At 64.8% G+C, this 22,977-nt stretch overlaps 1 protein-coding gene across 5 annotated transcripts in view; it reads left to right on the top strand.

The window, feature by feature from the left end:
• Window positions 1-22,977, top strand: part of RXRA (retinoid X receptor alpha) — a 105,525-nt gene that overhangs the window by 64,364 nt on the left and 18,184 nt on the right. For 3 of the 5 annotated variants that reach the window (XM_087418829.1, XM_087418825.1, XM_087418826.1), the window contains exons 2-4: window positions 10,161-10,426; window positions 16,629-16,779; window positions 17,255-17,434. In XM_087418829.1, the coding sequence (XP_087274955.1) occupies window positions 10,161-10,426; window positions 16,629-16,779; window positions 17,255-17,434 (597 nt within the window). Of the gene's footprint in view, window positions 1-10,160; window positions 10,427-15,929; window positions 15,955-16,035; window positions 16,298-16,628; window positions 16,780-17,254; window positions 17,435-22,977 lie in introns of those variants that run through there. The other 2 variants (XM_087418828.1, XM_087418827.1) reach the window with 2 other exon arrangements.

The raw sequence follows: 22,977 nt of genomic DNA, 5'->3' as shown, positions 1-22,977 counted from the left end.
GGGTGGAAGGCACAGGCGTTCCACGAGAGAGCAGCGGGCGGCGGGCCTCTGAGCCGGCAAGAACAGCCAGGCTCAAAATGAAACAAGAATCGTTCTTTTCCTGTTGAAGAGAAACTGCCTTGCCAGCCCGCAGGCTCGGGGCCCCTTTGCCCCCCAAGCGGCCGTGGAGCAGGCGGGCTTTCACCAGGAATTCCCCCTGCCCTCCGTCTGGGCAGGCACCACGGAGGTGCTGGGGACAGTTCAGGGGGACCACCTGGAGGGGAGGCCGTGGTGCCCAGGGCCCCCGCCTGGCCTCAGACAGGTGAGCCTGCTGCAGCTTCCGTCCATCCCCACGGCGGGCGTCACTGCCAGGCACCCCAGGTCCCTGCCTGGAACCTTGTGCCTGGCCATCCCGCTGGCCGTGGGGGTGTCTCTGTGAGGGTAGAGTGTGTTGGGAGCACGAGGGGCAGAAAGTCGGGCCCTGGTCCTGGCCAGGCAGCTCTAGCTCTGGCCTGGGAAGCCCCTCTCCCTCCAGACCCCTTTCTTCATCTGCAGGGTGGACAGAGGAGCAGCTCCGAGTCGGAGGTTCTGAGGGCCCCTGTAATCATGGCTAGCGCGGGGCGGATGCGTCCTAGATGCTGCTGCCCGGACTCATCTGTGCATTAGGGACTCTCCTTGTCTTCAGCGAGGCTTTACCACCCACCGCGCATGGTGGGCCCGGGGTACGGGAGTCTCCATTCTGCAGAGGCCAGAGGGTGACAGCGTCACAGGCAGGTTAACCATGCCTGCCTCCCAGCTCCTCTGTGGCTGCTCCCTTTTGTCACCCCTTTCTGTGCCTGTGCCTCCTTGCCTAGGGATTCCAGCAGGCCTGGGGGGTCGACTGCTACCCTCCCTGGCCTCTCCACTGGGTAGCACGTGCTAGGCTGCTGAGCAGGAGGCGTGGCCCATCTGTCCGGCAGCAGATCCGGGCGGTGCACCTGCTGTGCCCGGGAGGGGGTGGCCATGCAAGGGGTGCTGGCCGACCTGCTGAGGGCCTCTGGCCACGGGGCTGGAAACCAGCTCTGGGGACTCTCCAGGGCCCCTTGGCATCTTTTTGGGCAGGTGGCCCTGCCCCCGCCTCCACCCAGCAGCTCCTCTGGTGGGGGCGCCTTTCTGGGGACCAACTGAGAGGCGGCGTGGCTGGATGGGACTGAGCTGGGCACCGCCTGCCACTGCGCTCTCCTGACTCCGTACTGTGTGCCGGCTGGGCCGGGCTGTCCTCCCCTCTGGGTCCCTGGGATGGGCAGGTCCCTGATCACTGGGCCGTCTGAAGCCTTGTTGCCCTCCAGCCTTCTCTGGGGTGGAGGGCTGTGGGGTCCTTTGGTAAAATCAGGTGCCTTGGAGCTCCAGCCTCAGATTTGGGGGCCCAGGTGATAGCCATGTGGCCTGCATCTGGTGAGGTTTCTGCTTGTTGGGTGGATGGAGAAACAGCACGGGGTGTGGGAACCTGGCCCTGGGCTGAGCACTCCAGGCTGGGTCTCTGAGTTCCATGGCCACTGCCTAGTCATCACCAGCCCTGACACCCCTGCCACCTCCCCAGGCTTCTAAGGACAGGTCTGCCTGTTGGTTCTCATCAGGGGCGGCTCTGCCTGTAGTCACCTCGCTTCTCCTGAAAAACTGGCCCTGGCCCGAGGTTTCGGAGGCCCTGGGGTCAAGGAGAAGAGGGAAGGGAAAGGTGGGGAGTTGGCATGTCCTGAGCCAGCGTTTGGGGTGTGCAGGACGGAGCCAGGAGGGAAGGGTCTGTGCAGCAGGCCCTGGTTATCCTGAAGCCGTGAGCAGCCTGCGAGGTCTTCTTGTAGCACCCAAGTGCACACCGCGTGGCCTGGGGAGGAGGGGGCCTGACAGCCAGGAGGCTGGGCCAGAGAGACAGGGCTGTGGCGGGAGTCTGGCCCCCACCTCCCAGGTGCCTGGCCAGGGTGTGTCTCCCGCCCCCTACATGTTTCAATAAGCTGTAAAGAGCTGGGAAGTGGATGCAGCTCCAGACTCAGTTTCCTCATCTGTACCCTGGTGGTTTGAACAGTGCTGCTCAGCTTAAGTTAAGTGCTCAGCTCAGCACTCAAGGTGCCCCCAGAGGGTGCCTCCCCCTTCTGTTGGAGTGCCCTGGCCTGGTGGGTGATGACAGCGACTGCTGTCAGAGTCGAGGGGAAGGTGGCGTAGATGCATCTGGTTGACTGTGTAGCTGTGCCTGGTGTGAGGGCTGTGGCCACGGCGTCCGTGGAGAGTGGGCTTCTGGAAGGTGGGCATGGGGACAGCCTCCTGCAAAGACCTGGGCCCTAGTGCCCTGGTGCATTGGTGCCATCACTCCTCAGCTCTTTCTTGAACACCTTCCAGGCCCAGTGAAGGGCTGGCTGGGCACAGGGAGCCCTTCCTGGCCACCCCTGTCCTCATGGCTGTGTTCCCCACTTCCCCACAGTGCTGGGCTCCAGCTGCAGCACCCCCGGAGTGTGTGAGTGGGCTGGGCTGGGGTGGCTGCCAGTTTGGGCACTACTTCCCGTTCTTCCTCCTGCCCCTCACCAGCCCTGGCCTACTCAGTATGACCAGCAGAGCCCCGAAACACCTTCCTTTTGCTACTTGTGGCCAAACCCATCTAGTGTCACCATCAGCCTCTCTGGGCTTCAGCCTTTCGTCTGTGGGGCAGGTCAGGGGGTTGCCCAGGTGGTGAGGAGGAGGAGGAGGATGATGGTGATGATGATGGTAATATGGTGATGGTGATAATCATGGTGATGGTGATGAGGATGGTGATGGTGATGGCCATGATGGTTGTGATGACAATGATGGTGGTGGTGATGATGATGGCGATGGTGGTGGTGGTGATGATGGTGATGGTGGTGATGGTGATGCTGATGATGGTTGTGATGACGATGATGGTGATGATGATGGTGGCAGCGAAGATGATGATGGTGAGTGATGTGATGGTCATGGTGATAATCATGATGATGGTGGCGGTGAAGAAGATGACGATGGTGATGCTGATGATGATTGTGATGACGATGATGGTGGTGTGATGGTGATGATGGTGATGGTGCAGACGTGTTTGTCATCGAGTGCTCACTAGATGCTAGTACAGATGCCTTACCCTGAGCTTTATTATGGAGAGTGGTTTCCCTGGTTAGACCTTTTGGGCCTTGGTGGGGTCTCCATGAGGGGCATTGTATTGCCCTCTGCCCTGGGGAGTTTGTTGGTCAGGACTGAAGGGCTTTAGGTTGGTGTGTCTCCCAGCTGGGACCCGGAGGTCGAGGTGTTTGGGTCGTGGTTCCTTGTCCTCATGCCCTGGGAGGCCGGGGAGGGCCGTGGCTGGAGATCCTGCAGATCTGGGTTGGAGATCCTGCCCCTGCCTTTGTATCTGTTTCCCCTGGGGGTCCAGCCACCTGGCCAGTCGTGCCTGCAAGCTATCTGCCCTTCCACGTCAGGGACCAGAGGCCTCAGGCAGCACCCCCAGGCCCTCGCCTTCACGTCACGCCCCCACGCTTCCCTGTGTTTCCCAGGCTCCCGCTCAGAGCCAGCCCCTGATCCCATATTGGGGGCCAAGGTGGGTCCAAGGGGAGTGGATAGGGTACATTGAGTCCCTCCCAGGCTTGTTGGGCAGAGCGCCAGGAGGTGAGTTCACGAAGGGAGAGCCCAGCTGCGTGGCCCGCTCCTTGGGGAGGGGACAGGGAGCCGAGACCCTGCTTTCCCCAGTTTGGGTGGGGGTGGCAACTGTAGAGGTGGGTTTGGCATTCCTGAGTCCGTGAGGTCTCCTGCTCATGGAGCCCAGGGGGCCTGAGCTCACAGAGGCGGAGGCAGTGGCCAGACTGGAGTCCAGGGCCCTGCCCTAGCCCCGCCCACCTGGGGTCACTCTGAGCCCTGGACACCTAAAGCTCTCAGGGATGTGCCTGAACCCTGGGCGGAGCTTCTGCCTGCTGGGTCTGCAGCCCTGGTCACTCTGGGCCCCTCGCAGCCTTGGGGCTGGCGGGTTTGTGGTGTCTGTCCCTCACTCAACAGAGCGTCCTGCCTGTCCCTGGGCCTTCGGTGCCCACCCTACCTGAAGCGCCCCCTCCAGGCCCTTGGGCATCCCCGTCTGTGTCACAGAGGGCTGAGGAAGGCAGTGCTAGGAAGCAGTACTTTGGAGAGGCCAGCCAGTAGTTTCTGTGGGGCCTGTGGGAGTGAAGTCCCTGTTGGGTGTCCAGGGCCTGGAACCTCTTAGAGCCACTTCCCGTGGGCGCCTGCGGACGGGTGTGGGGTGGGGGTGAAGAAGATGTGTGTCGTGGTTCACTGTTCCCCATGCCCCTCCCTCCTCGGGAGTCTGGGCTGGTCTGGGCCACTCTGGGCTCCTCAGTCCTGAGTTCTGGCCTCTGCTGACCGATGGACTTGCTGGGCCTGGCAGAGAGAGGGGACTAGGTCCTTTCTGGCCAGTGGGGAGCTCTCCCTGGGGGTCCCTGAGGCTGCCTTCCTGGTGTGCTCCCCATCTGACCCTGCTTTGAGGCCCTAGGCTCTTGGAGGGGAGCTGGAGGCAGGCTGGAGTTTCTCCTGACCACTCGTGAGGGCCGAGCTGACCTTTGTCCTCAGCAGGGGCTGAGATTTGGGGCTGGGCCCATTGGTTGGGGAAAGGGCAGGGTGACCCCAGAGGAGCTGAAATTTCAGCCCAAGCCACCTGAGCCGTAAACTGACACTCAGCTAGAGGCAGTGGGTCAGCTGTGCTCCCCAGGGCTGGAGGGGATTGGCCCTGAGTCCCGGCCCACCCTGTGCTGGGAGGTTGGAAGCAGGCGCCCAGCATGTGCTGGGAACCCACCCTGGGAGGGCTCATGGGGCCCATTCCTGTGGGCCAGCATAGCAGCCACTGCTGTTGGCATACCCATTTTATAGAAGGGGAAACTGAGGCCAGGGAGAGGTGGGCCCCGTGGCCCCAAGGGTGGGTAGGAGGCATGTCTGCCACCCGCCCCCGTTCCTGAAGCCCGTTGCCCTGTGGGGCCTGGATGCTCTGCCTCCCCCTCTGTCTGCTCCAGCCGCCCTCAGCTTCCCCCAAACCCCGACGCGCCGTGGTCCCCACCGCAGTCCCCACGGGGCTGCCACTTCTCCTCCCCCGGGTGGCAGGGGAAGCAGTCCTTCCGGAAGGTGGGGGCTGGAGGCGGGCGTCCCGGGAAGCTCCTGAGGGACCGCCGGCTCCCCGCCTCGGGGTTTCGGTTCCGGGGGGTCCCCAGGCAGAGGTGCAGGGGTGGGGGCTATGGACCCGTTCTTGTCGGGTGTGGCTCACTGCGGGGTCCTTCCTGCCCCTCTGTGCCCTCTCCCCTTCTGGACACCTCTGTTGACGCTTCCATGCCGTCCTTCGTGCCCCTCCTTGAAGCCCCTGGCCCTCTCCAGCCCCATGGGACCCCACCCTTGGTCCGTTTGGACCGCCCGTCCTTCTGCTCTGCTTGGCTGGGCCCCCGTGTCCTCTCCTGTTCAACAGGACACGTGGCCTGGGCCTTGGCCCCAGCTTGCGACCTGCTGGGACCCTGCCCTGGTTGGTCCTGCATGCTCAGAAGGGCGTTGGAGGAGCCCTGAGCTCCCCTTTGCAGGAGCTGGGGTTTCCCTGGTGGCCTGGGAGGGGCTGGAGTCCCGGGCTCGCCCCCGCCCTGCCACAGCGGGCTGGCATTTCCGGCCGCCTCCCCGCCTCCCCTGCCTGCCAGGCAGAGGCCGGAAGGGAGTTGGTGGGGGTTCCCCGGCTTCCTGCATGGGGACCAGGGGGACAGGAGGGTGGGCATTCCAGGGGGAGCCCGAGCAGCTCAGGAATTTGGGTCGGTGGGGACGTCCCTTCCCTCTCTCAAAGGGACCTCAGGGGCCACTTGCTCGGCCGTTCCTGGGTGGTGGTTGAAGTTCCTACTTGCATACAACCGCGATGGGGAACTCTGTTCTCAAGAAGCAGCCTGTGCTGTTGTCAGTCACCATGAGAACATTTTTTATTTCAACTTCACTAAATGTAACTTTTCATTCTCACACTCTGGGGCCCAGGGAGCTCCTCCGTGCCTGCTCTGGGTGCTGAGCATTCCGGGGCATTCCATGTCTGCTCACGGACTTCTGTTTCTGGCCTGCAGGCATTTGCATCTGAGACTCAGTTTTGTGTTCTGAAACGCCTTTTGTGCCAATGGAGAGAGCTGCCCACCACCTCTTCCATGCAGCCTTCCTGGACTGAACCTGGCAGCCCCGCGAGGTGCATTTGCATGTGTTGGGGCTGCCAGGGCATCCCCTCTGCCTGGACGGGGGCCTCTTTCTGGAGGTCTCTGTGAGTTCCCAGGCCCTGGCCTCCTTCCTCAGAGTCCCATCTATTGCCGATGGTGCCAGAGGGCACGTGGTGGGGGTAAGGTGTGGGGTGCTGGGGTTTGGGGCCCGGTAAGGCCCAGGTTCTGAGGGTCCCAGATTCGGCACTTGGCTTTTGCCCCTCCGCAGAGGCCCCTCTGCACCCTCTGGGTGTCAGCTGGCTCCCAGGGTTGGGTCTGGGGTCTGAGTCAGGCATCCTGCAGCCGTGGCCCCCGCCAGCCCACTGAGCTGAGCATCAGATAAGCGTGTGGTGACCGGCGGGTGACAAGGCCCTGCAAGTCCCAAGGATGACTTTTTAAGAACAACCTTATCGCAGCCACTGCTTATCGGTGGGTGGGAACAGATAAATGGCCAGGAAAAGGCAGAGCCTGCACGCACGTGGAGGGCGGGCTGGCGGCCTCTCTTGGCCGGCGGAGGATGTTTAGGCATTTTCTGCCTTTTCTTTCTAACATTCCCTTCCTGGCCAGAAAGTGCCTCTCTCCAGAAGACTCCAGAAAACACACCCAGCCATTGTCACCCAGGCTCCGGGAAAGTGTCTGCTGTGGATGTTCCGTGTAAACAGGAAGCGCCCGGAGTGGGGGCCTGGGGCAGCTGGGGTCTTGCCGAGGCGGGCATTGGTGGGGTGGCCGCCCCCTCCAGACTCAGGGGCCCCCAGGGGCTCACGGTCATCTGTTGGGAGCAACTGCAGACACTTGTCCCTGGGGTGCAGAGGAGGGGGGGTATGCCTGAGGAGCCAGGCCCCCACGTTCACATTTGGGGGATGGGCTGCACCCACAGGCTGGGTGCCCTTTCCCCCCATTTCCCCCTTTCTCCCGGAGTTCCTCCTTGCACCCCGTCTTTCCTGCCCGGTTTTCCCCTCCATCTTATTGGCTCCCCCTCCTCACGGTCCTCAGACTTGGGCGGGGTGTGGGTGGTGCCTTGGGGGGGCTGGGGGAGCTTTGGGGTGCAGCCTGGCAGCTGGCAGTTAAACAGGCCTCCTCCCTCCCTCCTTCCTTCCGGCCGAAGCTTTCTCCCGCCGCTCCCTCCCCTTCCTGCCAGAGCAGCAAACAAATAAACAGCCCAGCAGCTCAGGCCCAGCGCAGGGCCAGCGGCCAGCGTGGACCCGCAGCAGCCTCTGCAGCTGTGTGAGGGGGAAGTCCCCCCGCCCCCCGCGGGAACACTCCCTGTCAGGTGTGGCCGGCCAGCAGCAGAGGCCCCTCCGAGAGGCTCTGGGCCCGCCTGGCACTGCTGGCTGCACGCAGCCCCTTAAGGAGAACAGCCCCCACCCCCGCCCTCCCAGTCCCCTCCTCTAATTCAGAGCCCTCCAGTCCCCCCAGGATGCAGAGGGACAGGGGGTGGAGGTGGGGAGCTGTGAGGATCCGGGAGTGACTTCTCCCTCTTGGCCGGGAAATCCTCCTTTCGTTCCCAGAGGCTGGGCAGCCAGGCCTTCAGGCTTCTGGATGCGTTTCTGGGGTGGGATGCTCCTGGGATGGACCCCGCCCGGCCCAGCCTGCTCCCAGATGCCCCAGCGGTTCCCTGGCTCCTCTTGGTCTGTGGTCTCGGTGGAGATGTCTGCAGAGTGCATTTTGCAAAGTCCTTTTCTTTCTCTTACACCTCGAAGTCAGCGGGGTGCTTCTCTGGACTGCATGACAGGGGCGGGGCCCGCCCTGTTCGCCTCAGCCTCGGCCTGCAGAGTGGCCGTGCCTCTCCGCCTGTCACAGATGAGGAGACGTGCTTGGACGGGGATGAAGCTGCCTCAGGGTTCCTCGTCCAGGGGCGGGTCCAGGTGTCCCGGTTGTGGCCTGCTGGAAATTACAGTGGCCGAGGGGCAGCTGCAGGTTTCTGGGCCTGTGCCTTTAGGCAACTCTGGCCCCTTCCCTGTGCCTCAGTTTCCTTGTCTGTCACAGGTGGGTGGACAGGGTTGCAGGAATTCAGTGGATCAAGGATATGCAGCCGGATCTTGTCTGCTACTCTTGAACCTCCTTTTCTGTCTGCCTTCTCTCGCCAGCTTCTAGCGGAGACCTCTGGGCGCATGGAGTTGGGCATCCACGCCTGGGTTCAGGGAGTTGCGTGACCAATAGGGCTGATTTGCAGTGCTGGTCTTTGCCAGCAGGCCCCGCTGCATCCGGTTCTGGAATTCCTTAAGCTTTTGTTTTCAAGTTTAGTGAAACGGTTTATTTCCAATGTTGCGAATGGCTAGGGTTTCAGAAGAATCAGATGAGGCTCGTTTGCTGGTGGAGTCAGAAGGTGCAGGGGCAGGCAGGCCCCCCCACACCCTGGCTTGAATGTGGAATTCCAGGGCCCCCTCCTGCGGCCCTCCTCCCGGGATGGAAACGGATAAATGCGTCCAGAAGGGGGGTCCGGCAGGCGTGGCAGAGCACCCCGTGTTCCTGCTGGGACCACCCCACCGTAAGGGCTGGCTGCTGCCCAGCACCTCTGTGGACAAGTGCCTAAGGCCCTGGATAAGAGCTCAGGCCTTGGCCGGAGTCAGGTCTGCCCCAAGTCCTGAGTTCCGAATGCGGGTCGGTCGTGGTGTCTGCAGCGCGACGGTGCGTGTCCCCCGACTCAGTCTGTACAGGGCTTCTTCCTGCTCCAGGCCTGGCACTCAGGGAACGCTCAGGACACGGGCCCTCCGAGGGTCAGGGGGCGAAGTCGTCCTGGGGCCGTTGAGTGGGGCAGCCGGCGTGGGTCCCCCGACCCAGGGTGTGTGTGGACGGAGGCCACTCCATCCCGCCCATGGTCCCAGTCGACTTTTCAAAAGCACGTGTGATCGCTGCAGGCTGGGGCGGGAGACCATTTTGCAGATGGGAAGACCGAGGCCCAGAGAGGTGCCTTGCCCGGGCAGAGGCAGGACTCGCTGTCGCCTGCGGCTCCTGGCTTGTGCTGCCTTGTTTGGGCTCCTCCAGTTCCTGATGGTCTGCTCAGGCCCGGGGGCAGTGGATTCACCACCTGAGAGCCTCCCTCCTGGGGATGCTTCTGCTTGCCAAGCCCTCGGCGGGGATGGGGAGGCCTAATTAGCCATTATTGGTGCTTTGAAATCCCAGAGATGAAAGGCTGATGTGTGGGAGGTCCCAGCCTCTCCCCAGACTCTCTGCGGGCTGCCTGTCGCCATGCCTGGCGCACACCCAGGCCCCCTCCATGAGGCCCACCTGGAAGCTCCCTGCCCCCGGGCTGCAAGCTGCCAGGCCTGGGCACACACACAGGAGTGTGCACCTCTCTGGGGCCCCACCAGTCAGGGAGGCCTGGGGGTACCACCGCTGCTGGGGTACCTGAGCAGGCCCAGTCAGTGTTGCCTGGTGGTTAAGTCCGCAGACTTTGCAGTGGGTCAGCCTCCTGGTGCTGGTCCCGCCCTGCCATGGGCAGCGGTAGGAACGCAGGGCCTCAGTTCCCCAGCTGTGAACCTCCTAACGCCACGCATCAGTCTACACCGAGGATGTGGACTTGCCCCTGCTGCAGAGTGGGTGCTCTGCAAATTTCAGCCTTCATTATTTTTATTAGTATTCCCAGACCTTCACCTAGACCTCCTGAGTAGATGGGCAGAGGGTCTGGCAACTCCTGGCGACCAGGCATTCCAGGTGGACAGGCCTGGAGTGTTGAGTGTCCAAGCGGCAGCCATCCGGCCTCCCTGACCAGATAGGCATCTTAGCGCATGCTGACGGCAGCTGTCAGCCTGCCCGTCCTGCACCTGCCTGGGGCCCGGCCTGAGCCCTAGAGCCTGGCCGGGTGGGATGCTGCCCTGGAGGGGGTGGCGTTGAATTTGTGTCAGTGAGCCGTTAGGATCACCGGGGGTGCCTGGGGCATCTCGGGGCCTCGTGCTCTCTGTGGCCAGAGGGGCAGCGGGCCAGTCATTGTGGATTCCTGACCGCCTTCCTGTGGTTCTTGTCTTGCAGACTTCTCCACCCAGGTGAACTCCTCGTCCCTCAACTCCCCCACGGGGCGTGGCTCCATGGCCGCCCCCTCACTGCACCCCTCTCTGGGGCCCGGCATGGGCTCCTCTCTCGGCTCCCCAGGACAGCTGCACTCGCCCATCAGCTCGCTGAGCTCACCCATCAATGGCATGGGCCCACCCTTCTCCGTCATCAGCTCCCCCATGGGCCCCCACTCCATGTCGGTGCCTACCACACCCACCCTGGGCTTTGGCACTGGCAGCCCCCAGGTAAGTGGTGGGCGGGGCCAGAGGGGCGGGGCCTGGGCCTCACCTGCAGGATACCTGCTCCATCCTGTGGGCTGGGCCAGAGGGGCGGGGCCTGGGCCTCACCTGCAGGACACCTGCTCCATCCTGTGGGCTGGGCCAGAGGGTCGGGGCCTGGGCCTCACCTGCAGGATACCTGCTCCATCCTGTGGGCTGGGCCAGAGGGGCGGGGCCTGGGCCTCCCCTGCAGGACACCTGCTCCATCCTGTGGGCGGGGCCAGGGGCGGGGCCTGGGCCTCACCTGCAGGACACCTGCTCCATCCTGTGGGCGGGGCCAGGGGCGGGGCCTGGGCCTCACCGGCAGGACACCTGCTCCATCCTGTGGGCGGGGCCAGGGGTGGGGCCTGGGCCTCACCGGCAGGACACCTGCTCCATCCTGTGGGCGGGGCCAGGGGGTGGGGCCTGGGCCTCACCTGCAGAACACCTGCTCCATCCTGTGGCCCCTGGAAGGCAGGTGCTGTCGTTTCCTCTCTCAGTCTCTGGGAAGCAGAGCCACAGAGGCGGCCTGAGCCTGGGTGTGTGTCCAGGTCTGCTGACTCCTGAGCCCGTGACCCTCAGAGGTTGTCAGCCAGGCAGGTCCCCTACCCTCCCGGGATTCGGAGCTCTGTGGGGTGGGGACTCCACCTTCCTCGGGTTTAAACCCTCCACCCTGGAGCCCCGTGTCCTCACAGCTGGCCCTTCTCTGGCCGGCCCTTCCCTGCTGGCCTCTGCTCACACCCACGCCGGGCAGTTTCAGTGCCCCTGGGCCTGGACCTCACAGGCGAGATGTGTCCAGGCTCGGTGCAGACACGCCCCTCCTCGGGGATGCCAGGCCTCGGGTCCACGGGGGCCTCGGCTTCGTCTGCCGGGCTTGGTGGTCTTGTCCATGTCATGTGTTTGCTCAGACACTTCTCTAGAACAGTCTGGCTGCTGGGGTCGTGTCTGGCTCAGGTGCCTGGCCGGGCCTGGCTCAGTCCAGTTCTTGCCGTGGGACCTGGAGGCACCTCTTGTCCGAGCCCTGCAGAGTTGTTCTGAGTTCCCAGGACCCTGGGTTGTGAAGGGGCCTCAGGGCCCAGCTGGGTGTCTCTCTCCTGGCTCTGGGTGGTCGTGGTGGATTTCTTGCTGGTGGGCGGGGAGACCTGTCTGAATCCCTGTGGGTCCGCCCTCTCTCGGGGTCTCAAGCTGTCCTTCCTGGAATAGGCAGGGCTCCCTCTCGCTCTGAGTGTCCAAGACCGGGCTCAGCTGTTCCTCCCCAGGGAGGTGGAGGCGTGCTCTGGTGTACCGTCTCTTTGGGGCCTCAGGACAGCCCTCCAGCTCCCCTGCCCAGAGCCACCAGTAATAGTGTCAGCTGTGTCCTCTGGACTACCAAGCCCTCTGCTGCCCACGGAGCTATGCCACCTCCAGGGCAGCCCACTCTGCTCCCGGCCCAGGAGGGCTGGAGTGCCATTGGGGTCTGTAGGCAGCCCACTGCCCATCTGGCTGGGCCTGTCTGGAGGTGGCTTTGGTGGAGAATCTTGCTGGCTTTTCCAGGGTGACCTTGTCAGCCCCTTTGCAGCCGGGGGATGGATGCAGAAGAGCTAGGGCCTCAGGCATCAGTGCAGAGCTCCCGGGACCCCCTCATGTCGCCTTCTAGAAGCAGGCAGAACGCCCCAGGTGCTGGCATGAGGGAGATTGGGCCGCCTTCCTGGGCCTGGCCGTGTTATTTTTAGCATAGCCGCCCCACCCCTGTTCTTGCTGGTTGCAGCATGTCACACACTGACATGGCAGATGAAGACTGGCCTGCGCCCGTCCCACAGGGGACCGGGATAGAGGCAGGTCCCACTGGCGCTCAGAGCCCCATGAGGCTCCTTGCTGGTTCCAGGCCTACTGCCTGCCCTGGACGCCCCGAGGGCTTGTGCACAGTAGGAGCCTGGGTGTGAGGGTCTGCAGTGGGGGCTGTGCCAGCCCTGGGCCCTAGGTGCCCAGCCAGGGTGGTGGTGATGCCTCCAAACCTCTGGGGAGCCTGGTGCCCCTTGGCACTGTTAGCCGTCTAGGGGAGGGGTGGGCGGTGCAGAGGAGGGAGGTCTTTGGGGCCACGTCCGTCCTGTTCTCTGTTGTTCTCTGTTGCTCTCTGTTGCTCTCTGCACACAGCGAGGTTCCTGGCACGTAGTGGGGGCGTGCTGAATCCAGGTTGCTTGTGAGTGAGGGGCTCCAGGCCCTGTGAGGTTGATGAGGTGATCAGTGCAGGAGTCGGGCCTGGGAGGGGGGTGAGTGTGGGGAGCAAACCTGGTGTGCCCCAGACGTTCATACTGTCCTGCTCGTCAGCCATCCATCCGTCCATCGGTCAGTTGGACGGCAGTTAGTTTTGCCTTGGTCTGAGCCCCATGCTCGGCCTCCAGCCGCTCTTCCGGGGTAGCCTCAGTCCCCCGGCCCCTGACCCCCATCGCTCCTGCCCTGGGAGCTGAGTGCAGCTTCTAGCTGAAGCAGTTTCTCCTGGACACCCGGAGTTCCCCATGTTCATGGGAGTGTGGGTGGAGTTCAGGGGGGGCATGCCCCCACTCCTGCCCCAAAACCACAACCACGAAGTCATAGCTGCTGCAACCAGCGAGGTTCTCTGACTTCTGCTGTTGTCGAGGAGGGCCTGGCACTCTGCCAAGCACCGCCTGCTCGAGTCCACAGCCAGGGAGGGCCGTCGATGTCCCTGAGTCCACCTCACCCCGCCTCTCGGGGAAATGGGCGCCGGGGGTCTGGGCAGAGCCAGGCCAGACCACAGGTGCCGGCCTGAGCTGCCCCGCATGTCTCCCCTGGTCTGGGGGCTCCACCAGCGCAGGAACCAGGGAGCATTTCCCACCGTGTCCCAGAGCCGCTCACAGTGCTTGGCACTCGTGGGCACCTCGGTGTCCAGGCCTCGCCAGCCCCGCACAGCCTCCATGGGGCAGGGCGTGTCCAGGCCTGCGGGGCGGCCGGCCCTGCCTGCTCCTTGTTGTGGGCACCACGGTCGTGCGGCCTCTGCAATGGGTCGTCTGCATGAGGCTAAGCGGACTTCACAGGGTGTGTCGCCTGCCTTGGTGGGCAGATGAGGCCAGCGAGGCCAAGGGCGGCTCTTGGTGGGCGGCGGGTCCGGAGCCTCCCACCTGAGTTCTGACCGTGGGTAGTGGGCCTCCCCTGCGTGGGCACGGGAAGGAAGGGCGTGGTGGGTGGGGGAAGGAGTGGGAGAGACGGCCGGGCCCCAGGGGGGCGCTGTGGAGGCGGGAGGTTATTTTAGTGAGTCTCGTAGGCTCCCGGGGGGAACCGAAATAGATGCCAAGGATGTGAAAGGGGAAATGGGCGGGCCCCTCCCTGGCCACGCCACGGAGTCCTCGGGCTCCTGGGAGCAGAGTGGAGCAAGCGGGGAGCAGACCCCGTAGGTGAGGTCTGCGGAGGGGGCCTATGCGGCAGGACGAGGCCCCAGGGGCCGCCCCGCGCTCTGTTAGGGGAGCTGTGAGCCCGGCCCGAGGCCTGCCTGCTTGGAGCTGGGAAGCGGAAGAATGGCCCCTGGCCTCTGCACAGCCTGCCCCAGTGGCCACGTGGGGATGCCCACCAGTCGAGGCGGAGAAGCAAAGCGGGCGCCCGGGCCTGTAGTGAGGGTGCGGCTGCAGCACCGCCTTCGTCTTCCCACACGTGCGGGGGCTCCTCGGGCTCCCAGGGCCTCTGGGCCGACCGCTGTGCCCATGGGGACCTGGAGCCTGGGAGGGCAGGGTGCCCCCGGCACACGGCCTGGGAGCCAGCTCGCCCCGGCACTGACCCTGACTGACCGCTCCCCCTGCAGCTCCTTCCCTGCTGCTGTGGTCCTGCCTCAGTTTACCGAGGGCAGGCGCCAGTCCCAAGGGCCTGCACACGGGGGCTAGGAGACAGGGCAGGCGGCCCTACCCACCCAGTGTGGTTTGGGCGGCCGCAGAAAGAGGGGAGGCCCGAGTTCCTCTCCTCTGTGCCGCCAGGAGGGTCCAGCCCTGGGACTCGTGGCCGGGCTCCCGCAGCACGGGGACGGCTGGAGCCCAGAGAGGCGTCCCACCTGGCCCCCACGCCGCGCCTCCTGCTCATGGGTCCTCAGTGGCTCCCGCAGTTGGGCCCCTCGGGACCAAATGTTGCTCTGGCAGCCCCTCTGCCTGGGACGCCCGCCCGCCCGCCATCGTCCAGGCCCAGCTGGTGGTCTCCTCCTGGAGGCCGAGTGCTCATGCAGCCGCCGCTTGTGCCGCGTGAGCCGGGTCGTTCGCTGCCTGTCAGCACTGCTGTGGATCAGCTCGGTGACCCCGACATCAGCCTCACATGGATGCACTCACGTTATTCCATACGAGAAACCTCAGGCTCAGAGAGATGTGATAATTTCCCCTAAGTCACACAGCAGATGGAGGAGGCAGGATCCGGAGGCCTGGGGACAAGCCCCTTCTCCCTCCTCCTGGCATCTCGGACCCGGCCAGCGAGCACTGCAGGGCAGGGCTGGGCTGTGTGCTCCTAGCTGGCTGGGCGCTTAGTGAACAGTGCAATGTGGGATTGCTGAGTGGCTCAGGGCAAGCCCGTCCTCTGGGGGCCTCGGTTTCCCCTTCTCCAGCGTGCGGTGATCACCTCGGTGTCACCACCTGCTGACTCTGAGAGGGCTGAGCTCAAACCTCTGCTCTGCCACTGGGCAGCTGTGTGCCCTCGGCCAGGCCCCTGACCTCTCTGAGCCTCCACGTCTGCATCTGGGAAATGGGAGAGCACGTCCCCGCGGGGTGTTCCTCACAGGGAGAGGCGAGCGCGTGTGCAGAGCCCGGCACGGTGGCACCGAGCACACAGCGGGCGCCTTCTCTTGGTCGGTGTCCCTTCTTAGCTCCTCTCTCAGCTGGGAAGGCTCCTGAGCGCTGCAGACGGCGCAGGGGGCATTCTCGAATGACAGAGGGCTGCGCTGTTCTGCAGTGGGGTCCCCGTATGCCCTCGCGCCCCCCTCGGCTCCTGTGTCCTGGCAGCCCGGGTGGTCAGAGCCGGCCTCCTGGCCTCTCTGCACCCCCCTGAGTCCCCTGGGGGTTAAGCATCTTCAGAGCCGCATGGCCACCTGGGTGGAGGGAGGGGTCCTAGAGCCCGCTGGGCTGGGAGAGTCACTGCCGGCGCTGAGGGCTTTGGGGGGGGGTTCTGCGTTGTGTCCTTTGAGCCACAAGGTCCTGCCGTCCCATGAGAAAGGGGGGTGGGAGTTGGGGGCCGTGGGGGAGGAAGGAGGTGCGGTTCCCGCCCGCAGGAGGGGCCGGGGCTACCAGGGGGCAGCGCAGCAGCTGCTGCTGCCCGTCCCCAGAGGCGTGCACGCCACCCAGTTTCCGCCTTTGTCAGGGGTTTGCAGAAGTGGGGGTGCGGGGCTGCATGGCGCTGCCCGGCCGGGGTCCTGGCGCCTGCAGAGACGGCGGGCTCGCAGGATGCGGCGGGAAGCACCTCTGGGCCCTGGGCGCTGGCGGGAGGGCTGGGGTGGACGCAGCGGAACCAAAACTGCTGTGTCATCGCAGCCGCGGCAGCTGTTGCCAGGGTGACCGGTGAGTTTCCCACGCTTCCTCCTGGCAAGGCGTCAGGCGGCCGAGGGTGGGGCGGAGGGCTCTGTGGAGAGGGGACGGTGTCCCTGCAGCGGACGCCCGAGGGGTGTCTCCGTCCCTCTCTCCCTGGGTCCTGAGATTAGAGACCCCGCCCCGCCCGCAGAGGCCCGGGAAGTGTAGCCTGGTGGGGTGGACCCCAGCTCTGCTCCGTCCTCGCTGTGACCAGGGCTCAGTGCTCGTCTGTGGGTTGGGGGTCCCCCAAAGTGCCTGCCTCAGCAAGAGGGTCCTGGAGCTCACGCTGTCCTGCCGAGGGAGCGCCCAGTAATGGGAGGTGGTTCTTGTTTAGGTGGGTGAGGGGCAGGGAGCATGAGCAGGGGCCTTGTGGGGGCCTCCTTCCCGGGTCTGGGGTCGGCCGTGGGAGGGTGGAGCCCTGAGGGCAGGGCAGCCTCTGCCAGCCCAGCGGAGCACCCCCGGGCAGGCGTCCAGCTGGCGCTCAGCCGGCCTGGGCTCTGCCACTCCGGGCTGTGTGGCCTGGGGTGGGCAGGGCTCCTCTCTGAACCTCAGTTTCTCTCTGTAAAGTGGGGGTGTGCCACAGGGTTGTTGGGGGGACTCTAGCACATGCCCCCCAGTGCATGGCACCAGCCTGCCAGGGCTGACCCCCAGTGTCCCCTCCCCAGCTCAACTCACCCATGAACCCCGTCAGCAGCAGCGAGGACATCAAACCCCCACTGGGCCTCAACGGTGTCCTCAAGGTCCCGGCCCACCCCTCAGGGAACATGGCATCCTTCACTAAGCACATCTGTGCCATCTGCGGGGACCGCTCCTCAGGTAGGCTGCCGCGGGCGCAGGGGACAGCAGGACCCACGGGTGGGGGCGGGGGCCTGGCCAGGCCACCAAGGGGGTGCTGGGAGCTCCCCTTTCACATGGGCCTTCTAGTGGTTTCAATCAGGGAGGCAGTAAGTGGGGGATGCCACCGTGCGCAGGGTGGTCCGGAGGCTTCTGGAGGGAGGGCAGCTGTTGGTGATGACGATGACAGAGGGGGCTGTGCCCCTCTCTGGTCTGTGCCCTGGGCGAAGTGCCCCTCGCATCCTGCCTCTGAACCCCGACGGCACCCTCTTCTGGGGCCGCTGGCTCAGACACAGAGGGGACGGCCTCACCAGTGCCTGGTCCTCGGTGGGGCCGCTCCCTCGCCCGGCGGATGGAGCTGGAAGGCTGGGGGGTCTGCAGACGAGGGGGCCATCGGAGAGGACGCCCGCTCCGCAGTGGACACTCTGGGGCTCACGGCCCGCCCGCCCCCCTGCAGGCAAGCACTACGGGGTGTACAGCTGCGAGGGCTGCAAGGGCTTCTTCAAGCGGACGGTGCGCAAGGACCTGACCTACACCTGCCGAGACAACAAGGACTGCCTGATCGACAAGCGGCAGCGGAACCGCTGCCAGTACTGCCGCTACCAGAAGTGCCTGGCCATGGGCATGAAGCGGGAAGGTAGGCCACCGTGCCGGGTGGGCCAGGGTCAGCCCTCTCCTCCACGGGGCCTCCTGCGCCCTGTGGCCCCTGAGCACGGCGTGGAGCCCTGGACTTGGCGGCTTTGCAGCCCTCTGGCGCGGCCAGCTCCTTTGCATACCTCTGGTGATAGGGTGCTCACTCCCTCCAGAGGCCACTGCTGTACTGTGGGCGGGGCGTCCCCGTGGGTGATGATGGTACCAGACCTCCCAGCCGGGTGTTGATCTCACTCACCAGATCGTTACTGAGCGCCCGCTGTATGCCAGGCTCTGGGACACAGAAGGGGTAGCCTGGGTCCTGCCCGCTGGCAGCTGCCAGCCCTGTGAGGGACAGGCGTCGATCAAACCCTCTCCGAGGTCGTAGCAGGCCCGGGTCCCGCACGTGGGCTCTGGGAGACGGGCAAAGGCAGAAACACAGGGAGGCCCGCGACTGGGCGTGGGAGGTGGGGGCGTGCAGTGGAGTGGTTGGAGCCCAGGACGGCAGGTCCATGTGTCCTGCGGCCGTGTTCCGGTTGTCCAGTATGGGGACGGTCGAGGGGCCCTTGTGGGGACAGCCCTGATTGGGGGATGGAGGGAGCAGGGAACTCCAGAGACTGTCAGGGTGTCCCTGAGCCAGCCCGACGCCAGGGTTGTCCTGCACCCCGCTTCCTCCTGCAAAGCTGGTGGGGGTGCCCAGCAGCACCCAGGGCCTCGGAGCAGCGGGACTCGAGCCGTGGGCCTCTTGGCCTTGGATCTTATCGACAACATTTGTCGGGGGTGGGTCGCGGGGGTGGGTAGCATGGAAGGTCACTCTCCTCAGGCCATTGAAATTGTCAAGCTCCCGAGTCCGTGGCCCCAGCTTGCAGTGTGACCTCTCCCAGCCCCTATGTGTCCGTGGCCTGTGCAGGTCTGACGACTCCTGCATCCTGAGTGGACTCTCTGGGCCATGGTGCATCCACACTTGAACGGCAGATGGACCCCACCCTGCTGAGTCTGCGCCCGAGGCCTCGTGGGCTTGGGAGGTGCTCTCTGGGGTCGGGGTCCGCGTGGTCTATTCCCTTCTCCGCTGTGGCTGCTCCCGTGGCCCACACGTGGCCGGCGTTTGTCCACCTCGTCCCCCGGCCCCTGACAGGGTCCCCGAGCTGCTGTCTCACCCCCGAGGACTGTCCTCTCGCGGTGGCTGCAGTCTTCACCTCCTTTCATCCATTTTTTTCTTTTGCACCTTCTCGGCCCCACTTGTTCTTGTTGAGAAACTGAAACCCCAGCTGTGCCTCGTGGTCCTGCAGGATTTCCTCCTTGAGGCTGTGAGGGCGAGTGTGGGGCGCAGTGATGAAGGCGGGGCACCGCGGCAGCCGCTGTCTCCTGCAGCTGGCACCACTCCTGGTGAGGGGCAGCGGGTCCGTGGACCACAGAGAGGGGCCTCGTGGGCTCGGCGCTGAGCTGCGGGGCCTGGCCTGGGCTGTGCAGGGCGTCGTATAATGCTTGGCCCACCTTGCCTTGTGCAGGTGGAGAAACTGAGGTCCAGAGGGTCCAGGGCTTGCCCAGGGTCGCGTGCTGGGCTGGAACCCGGGCCTCTGGCTCCCAGTGCAGACTCTATTCCTTTAGGCCAGTGAGAGGGCAGAGGAAGCATGTATCTGGCCAGGGGAGGCGTGTGCCTAGCCCCGGTTCCTTGGATGCCCTGTGTAGTCAGGGAGGGCTTGCTGGAGGTGTTGGGCACAGGGTTGTTCCTGAAGGATGGAAACTTGGGCAGGGGACACGTGTGGTGGGCAGCGGATTGGTGTGTTCCCAGGCGTGGAGCTGGGCCAGAGGGCCAGGCGCCAGTGTGCTGGTGGGAGGTGGGGCCCCCGCATGAGGCTCAGGGGTCCTGGAGGACAGCACCACATGGTGAGCTTGGCTTTAGCCCCTGAGACCGACCGTTCACTTGCTGAGCTCACCGCTCCTGGTGCCAAGCACCACGCCAGGTACAGCAGTGAGCTGGGGGCATCTGTCCATTGAAAGTGACCGTCAATAACCAGGCAGGGCCCCTGGCGTGGTCACTGATGACTTAGGGGAAGCGTGGGGCACTGTGGGAGCCCAGAGGAGGCACCTGACCCAGCCGAGGGCAACGGGCAAGGCTCGGGTGGGCGGGAGGCGTCCAGGCTGATGCCTGAAGAGTGGAAAGGTGTCAGGCAGAGCGTGTGCCCCACTGGAGGGAACAGCTGGGCAGAGACCGAGAACATCAGCAGATGTGGCACAGTGCAGGGCGTGGATGCCATTCCGAGGCCCAGGGAGTGACCCTCCCCGGATCCCTAGGACTGTCCAGTAAACACTGACCCCTTCCTGAGTCCCCCTCAGCCTGTCCACCTGTGAGCCTGGGCATCATCAGACTCCAGCTGCCTGTCCCCCAAGGCCTTGGGGAGAGGGGGTGGCACTCCTGTCCCATCCCAGGGGAGCTGCAGAGTCTCAGGGCCAGGAAGACCTGGAGTCACCTGGTCTGACCTCTCCCCTGGTGCCCGGCAGTGACCGGGTCTCGTTACAGCAGCTGTTAGGAGCGCCTGCTGTGTGCGGGGCCTCGTGGGGCCTTCGCCCCCATCTCCACGCACTCTCTCTCTCCCCCGTGGTGCCACGATGCTGTCCCCATACCTCCCATGTGGAGAAACGGGGTGCAGAGAGCTTGGGCACTTGGGGGGTCTCAGGGCCAATGCAGGCGGGGCCGGGGCTGTAGCCATTTGCCTGGTCCGGAGCCACATGGCGGTGCATCTCTCTTGTCCCTGCTCTCGCGTCTGATGGGTAAATCTGGTGCTTTGGGCGCGTTCCTGAGGTGCCACAAGGCCCTTGAGACCTGATTTATGGGCCGTTAGATGAATGCCTGGTCCAGTCAGGCCCCGCCTCCCCTTTGCCTCTTACTGGATTTATGAATCACGAGCATGCAGTGAAACCCTCCCACAGCGCTCTCTCGTGCCCCAGACACAGCAACCTGCAGCTGGGCCTAGCTGGCCGGCTGTGTGCGGGTTTGTGCAGCCCTGAGAGCCTTGAGGACGGCAGGAAGGCGGGGCGGGGCCTCCTGCAGGGAGCTCTGTCCTCTTGTGGGTGGCAGCTTCTCTTACCCACGCTCCCCCGGGCGTGCAGCTCCTAGCGAGGGAGCGGTCTGTCGTGTGTCCCGGCACCCATGGGCCCAGTCCAGAGCCTCGCTCCTGGGAGGAGTGACCAGCGGCCCCAGTGTGGCCTCCTTGCTGGCCCTGCAGGGCACTCCGCGGTCTCCCAGGTCAAGCGGCCCAGAGGAGTCGAGAGGCCCACCCCCCCACCCCGCCAGACAGCCTGCAGCTGGGCGCTGCCCCCAGTCCCCCGGGAACTGTCCTGAGACAGAGCTCCTGTCCTCTCCGCTGTCCTGGGGCAAACCACTGCAAGGAAGGCTCCCTGGCAGCGGCGGGGCTGTGGCTGCATGAGTTGGGGCAGCGTGGCAGCCTGGGGAGGGGGCCGCGTGTGCCAATCCAGCTGTGACTGGAGCATATAGGATGAGAGCTGTTGGCTCCCAGGGCTGGCCTGTGCCCTCCTGAGTGCCAGCCCTGCAGCGGGCAGCTGTGCTGACTGGCCTTGATGCTGCCCGACTCCTCGGCGAGGCTCGTGATCACACCTGTTACAGGTGAGGACGCAGAGGCCTGTACCTGGCGGCCTTGCTGAGTGTGGTGCTGGGAGGGCGCAGCTCGGGGCACCCAGCTGGCTGAGCGAGAGCCCAGGGGGAGCTTCTCTGGCTCGGGGCTGACAGGGACCCCACCTCCGCCACTAATGAGGGATGCAGGCTGACGGGCATCTGCTGTTGGGCAATGGTGAGGGGCCCTGGCACACAAGCAGCCGGGGGGGGGGGGGGGGGACGACGACTCGTTCCGCAGCATTCCGGGGGAGGTAGGGGCAGAGGCCCAGGTGGGAAATGCACGTGGGCTGGCCTCCACCAGGCTGAGCCCGGGCCTGTCTGCTGGGGCACGCAGTGGCAGGGCTTGGGGGCCCTGCCGGCGCTCACAGTCTGACAGGGGAGGCAGGCCCCACACTCCGGGCTTCCCAGTCTGATGGGGGAGACCTGGCCCCACCTGGGGTGACCTGGGGTGACCTGGTCCAGGCTGGAGGGGGCAGCACTGCTGCCCCCACCTCTCTGCTTCCCTCCTCCTCCTCTAGGAGGGCCTCTCCTGCTCCTTCTGCCTCCGTAGGCTTCCTGCACCCCATCTCCTGACTCTGAAGGACTGGGGTGTGGAAACGGCAGGGTCTGTGTGTGTGCGTGTATATGCGCATGTGTCTGTGCGTGTGCATGTGTGTACATGTGTGCATGTGTGTGCATGCATGGGCGTGCGTAGCCCCACACGTTTCTGCTGTAGAGAAAGAGCCCCTGCTGTGTTCATGTGCTGCCCTGTCAGCATCACCTTTCTGAGCCTCAGTTTCCTCCTCTGCACAGTCGGGGGGTCGGCAGGATTCCCCCCCGCCAGCTTGTGGGGAGGAACGTGCAGGGGGCAGCACCGTGCCTGGCTGGTGGTGGAGCTGGGAGTAGTGACTGTGGTGTGTGCATGTGTGTGCGTGTGTGCGAGTGTGCGTGCGTGTGCATATGTGCATGTGTGTGCGTGCCCGTGCGAGTGTATGTGAGCATTGTCATATGCAGGCTCCTTGTCCTGGATTGAGTCCCCTGAGGGAAGGAGGGACGTGTCCTCTGAGCTGGAGAGCCCCTAACTCACCATGTGACCTCTGCAGGATGCCCCGTCTTCCGGTCTGTTGTCCCAGACTTAAGAAGAGGCGGCTGGGCCAGAGCCCTTTGGTGAAATCCAGTCCTGCCTGCCGTGGGGGCTGGACAGGGGACGAGGAAGGGCCTGCCAGCTGGCCGTGCCCAAAGCAGAGGAGGCAGCAGGGCCGGGGAGCTGCCAGCCCCGGACGCCCCCTTCCCAGCGCCTGGCTTCCTGCCCGGCCCCGGGAGCCAGGAGGGTGGCGGTGGGCATGGCGGCAGGTTGGGGGTGTCCCATTCTGGCTGGGGGACTGCTCGCCCTCGTGTCAGCGTGTCTCCTATGAGAGGAGGTTGGGGACCCCAGTTATGTTGGGCGTTGAGCCCCCTTCCCGGGTGTGTGTGTGGCTGCTGGGGAGGGGTCAGTCTGTGCCTCTCGGGTCTTTCCGGGTGTCCCCAGCGCAGGGCTCGGCCCAGCCTCCTCCGCCTGCCTGCTCCGGGCTGGAGGATAATGAGGCCCTGTCTTCACAGACGCCTCCCGCCTGAGGCTTCCCGGCGCCGGCAGAACGTAAGTCCGACATGACTCCATCTAGGAGGTGAGGGAGCTGGCAGAGCATCAGCACCCGGGATCCGCCTGCTCCTCCGCGTCTGTAAATAAAACCGTAGTATTTATAACGATGCTGCTCAGAGCTGCGGGCCCTTCATGGCTTCAAGCGCTTCACAAAGTGCTCGCTAATTAATTCTTGTGCCCCCGTGGTGGAGGCAGGTGCCGAGGAACCCCCGCCCGCTGCCCGCCCCCTTCCACACCCTGGGCCTGCCCACACTCGGGCCGCCCCATCCTCCCCCCTGTGCCCTGGGACTGTCCTCGG

Source organism: Ceratotherium simum, chromosome 29 (assembly GCF_057802395.1).
Source record: "Ceratotherium simum simum isolate JZ-2026a chromosome 29, ASM5780239v1, whole genome shotgun sequence".
In the NCBI taxonomy this organism is placed as follows: Eukaryota; Metazoa; Chordata; class Mammalia; order Perissodactyla; family Rhinocerotidae; genus Ceratotherium; species Ceratotherium simum.
This window is presented reverse-complemented; position numbering and strand designations above follow the sequence as displayed.